Source organism: Callorhinchus milii, unplaced genomic scaffold (assembly GCF_018977255.1).
Source record: "Callorhinchus milii isolate IMCB2004 unplaced genomic scaffold, IMCB_Cmil_1.0 Scaffold201, whole genome shotgun sequence".
NCBI lineage: Eukaryota > Metazoa > Chordata > Chondrichthyes > Chimaeriformes > Callorhinchidae > Callorhinchus > Callorhinchus milii.
The window spans coordinates 63,836-67,514 of NW_024704942.1; the positions used below are offsets into that span (position 1 = coordinate 63,836).

A 3,679-nucleotide genomic window follows, 5' to 3' on the forward strand; every position below is an offset into this window, starting at 1 on the left:
TGATCACGGCGCGAAGATCGACTAGATCATATATCGAAATATCGGGCACTACTGCTATAATTATGGGAACAATGTGGATCCGATTTTATCAAATACTCAGTTCGACACCCGCATCGTCAGCTTAAAAAGGGTTGAGCAACTCGTAGAAATACCACACTTACGCATACCGAAAGTATGCTCGATGAGATCCGTTGGCTATGATTTTACGCACGCTCTTAAAATGATAACGTCTTAACGTGCGATTACTAATTTGTCACTTGACATTCCCCTGCACGGTACGGGGCACATGCTCACGTGGATACCTGGGCGTTCAGCGTCGGACGATGGAGTTTGTCCGTAACGGAAGCTGATCACCACCATGCGGCTAGGGCTCTACATTATGTCGAGGAATCGGTTTCGGTGCTCACAAAGTAAGAAATATATATAAGTTAGTTTTTGCTCTTTGCCATTTTGACTCAATCCTCCACCAACTCCGTCCAAGCCTATACCAGACATACAGTACCCTGGCGTCTACAAACTAAGTTGCCTCTGTGGTAGCAGTTACATTGGAGAAACCAAACGACATGTCTCGGACCGCATCCGTGAACATAAAGCAGACCTGAAACACGGTAGGACAAACACCTCAGCCGTGGCAGATCACTGTTACAACTCAGTGGACTCACATGACATTGACTTCTCCAAGACAGAGGTTCTCTGCAAGCCATCTAGCTATCATGAGAGATTCGTTCATGAGGCGATCCACATATACAAACACAGAGACAATTTCAACCGAGAAGATGGATTCTGGCTTAGCAATCATTGGAAGGACGTAATAAACCACTTCGGATCTTAACTGATTGTGTTCACGTTTACGGTGACTTTCAGACCGCGTTCCACTCACTGGCATTGTATTCTCCGCAGGGAATGGATTCTTTGCTCCGCTGCAAGTTTCCCCCACGACTCACCCATTGACACGACGGTCAATGGTACAGTGTATAATAACAAATAGTATAACATTTATATGCTTAATACAATGTACAAAGTAATATATAGTATCGTAATTGTATAGTAAACATATAGCAGTGTGATACACATTAGGGTGGGTAGAATAATACATAGTGTTATATTAAAATGTATAAGGTATAGGGTGGTTTATAGCAATACAGTATGTAATTTAATGTTGGGTTTGTTTATGGCAGTATATAGTACGGTGTAGACTCGTGTGATGTAAGAGAATAAAGTTTAGATGGAAGCATATTATATAATTTTTACGAAGTAGAATTGTAATGTATTACTTACTGTTAGTAACTCAGCTTATTGTAGAGTATAGTAAGTATACTGATGATGCTATGTAGTTTATACTTTAGTTGTTTATGTAGTTTATACTTTAGTTTTTTACGTGGTTGTTTAGTAACTGCAGCTACATACTATTAACATTCCTTTCCTTTGTTAATGCTACCCCCCTTCCCCCTCCCTTTGATGCTGCTAATCTTGCATAATGCACGGGCATAATATTAATTTGAACCCCCCCCCCGCCCACCTCCTACGCATTTTCCATATGCTAAATTCCTCTTGATATGCAAATTATTTTGTCAAGGCGCTCTTCTTCCCACCTCCCCCCCTCCAACCCAGCTTAAATATACGCTCCAAGCTTGGTGGTGTTTCATTCTTCACCTGAGGACGGCTGCTTGCGTTGTGGCCGAAACGTCGTGAGAATTATTTTATTATGTTTTATTTTTATTATTTTATTACTTCCCTTCTACGTGACTTTACCGAAAGAACCAAGAAGATGAACTCGATTTAATGTTAAATTAAAACCTAGATATCAAATTTAGGACCTCATTGGACCCTCACAGCTCGGCTGAGCGGCTCCCAGGCTGCCAAAACTTGCGGCTAAACATGATGCGGATGGCGTTACGAAACGCGCGGTTGAAGCCCCCGTATAGGTAAGGGTTGATGGCTGAGTTAACATGCCCGAACCAGTTTACCATGTCCCAGGTGAAGGAATTTGTTCTAAAATCGATCCAGGGATCTTTGACGATGGTGTAAAAAAATGGCGCATAGCAGAAAATGAAGACACCCAGAATGATGGACACAGTCTTGGTGGCGTTGTGCTCTCGTTTCATGGCTGCCCACTGCTGCTTGTTGAAGCCCGACTTGCCCTGGCTCCCTTGCTGCTGGATGCTGATGGAGCGGGCCTGCTTGCGTGCCACGCGGTAAATCTTCGCGTAGGCAAGGGTCATTACAGTTACAGGCACCACGAAGGTGAGGAAGGCACCACAGCTCGATAATGTCTTGTTCATGTAGAAGATGCAGTTGTTCTTACAGATGCGGCTTGCCATCAGGTCCTCGATGCCGATGACAATCCATCCTAGCATCACGGGCACCACTTGGAACACCGTCCCGAGCCATATGGTGACAAGAAGCAGGGCTGCTGTCTTCCAGGTAAAGCGCTCCCTATAGTGCATCGGGTCGCAAATGGCCAGGTATCGCTCGTAGGCGATGCAGCAGAGGTGCCAGGTGGAGGCGGTACACACGAAGGCATCAAGGAAGTGGTGGACCTTGCAGAATGTTTGGCCGTAGAACCAGCAGTCGTAGACGCACTGCGTCGTGTAGAAGGGCATCACCACTACGCCCACCATGATGTCGGCCACCGCCAGGGAAAGGGTGAAGGTGTTGGGCAGCACCTGCAGCTGCTTGAAGTAGGAGATAGCCATGATGATGGTCATGTTTCCCAGGACGTTCAACACCATGGTAACAATCATGATGAGCAAGATGATGTTGGCGATGCGGGCAGACATTCGAGCTGGGCGGCAGAGGAGACCGGACTCCCGGATCAGACAGATCAGTGGCTCCACGTTGGAGGCATTGTGGTCAGGATCCCCATCCATGAGTCCCAGAGCCAGGCTGGAGTTCATGGTGCCCCCTTCGAACTTTTCAGTGCCCAGCGTCTCAATCAGTTAAAGGACTTCTGCTCGCTTCACAGTCACTCCTTTGCCAACTTGTCCACTGTTCCTTGCATGCATTTGTCTTGCCTCTCTCTAGCACAGTCATTCACCCAGAATCAGTGTCTGGGGCACTTACATCCTATAGCTCCTGACCATCTCTGTTTCTTACAATTTTGGGAAAATTAAAAGCGTCCTCTAAGATGTTTGGCCACTTCCTGTCCTTGAGCAGTTGGTGTGTCCACGTGTAGGAGGAAATCGCAGGGCCTGGAGAAAATCATGCAACCATTCGAGGGGACAGCAATCAAAACTCAGCGATATATATCCTCTCAGCAACCTCCTTCATATTCTGTGTCCTATTCACACAAATTATAATTTAACGCTAAATACAATAGTTGATATGGGGTTTGTCAATAAACTGACAAGACTCTGTTCACCTCTGTCTCCCTGTATTTGTATTTTCTATCTCTCTATCTCTTTCTGCCTTATAGCCTTAAACATTATGCAATACCACGAGTTCTTGAAGAACTGCATGAATAATAATATTTAGTTGGATATAGCGTTGTGCATGTAAATTGATTCTCACACTCACTGAGGCACCACAGAAAAGCTGGCAGGCAGACAAGCGGGAAGCCATAGTCAATCATCTTTGTCTTCCTATTGTTCTCTCTGTGTCTGGGTTCACCACCATCTATCTATCTGTCCCTTTGTCTTCCTCTGTATATTCTATGTCTCATATGTCCCTCTTTCTGCTA

General features: G+C 45.3%; 1 protein-coding gene across 1 annotated transcript; it reads right to left on the reverse strand.

The window, feature by feature from the left end:
* Nucleotides 1–1,829: 1,829 nt before the first annotated feature.
* LOC121851900 (trace amine-associated receptor 4-like) lies at nt 1,830–2,897 on the reverse strand. The gene has a single exon (XM_042345985.1). The coding sequence runs from the start codon at nt 2,895–2,897 to the stop codon at nt 1,830–1,832; it is 1,068 nt and encodes a 355-aa protein (XP_042201919.1).
* Nucleotides 2,898–3,679: the final 782 nt, after the last annotated feature.

Coding starts and splice junctions, on each gene's coding strand:
- LOC121851900 (XM_042345985.1), bottom strand. CDS start 2,897: ATGAACTCCAGCCTGGCTCTGGGACTCATGGATGGGGATCCTGACCAC.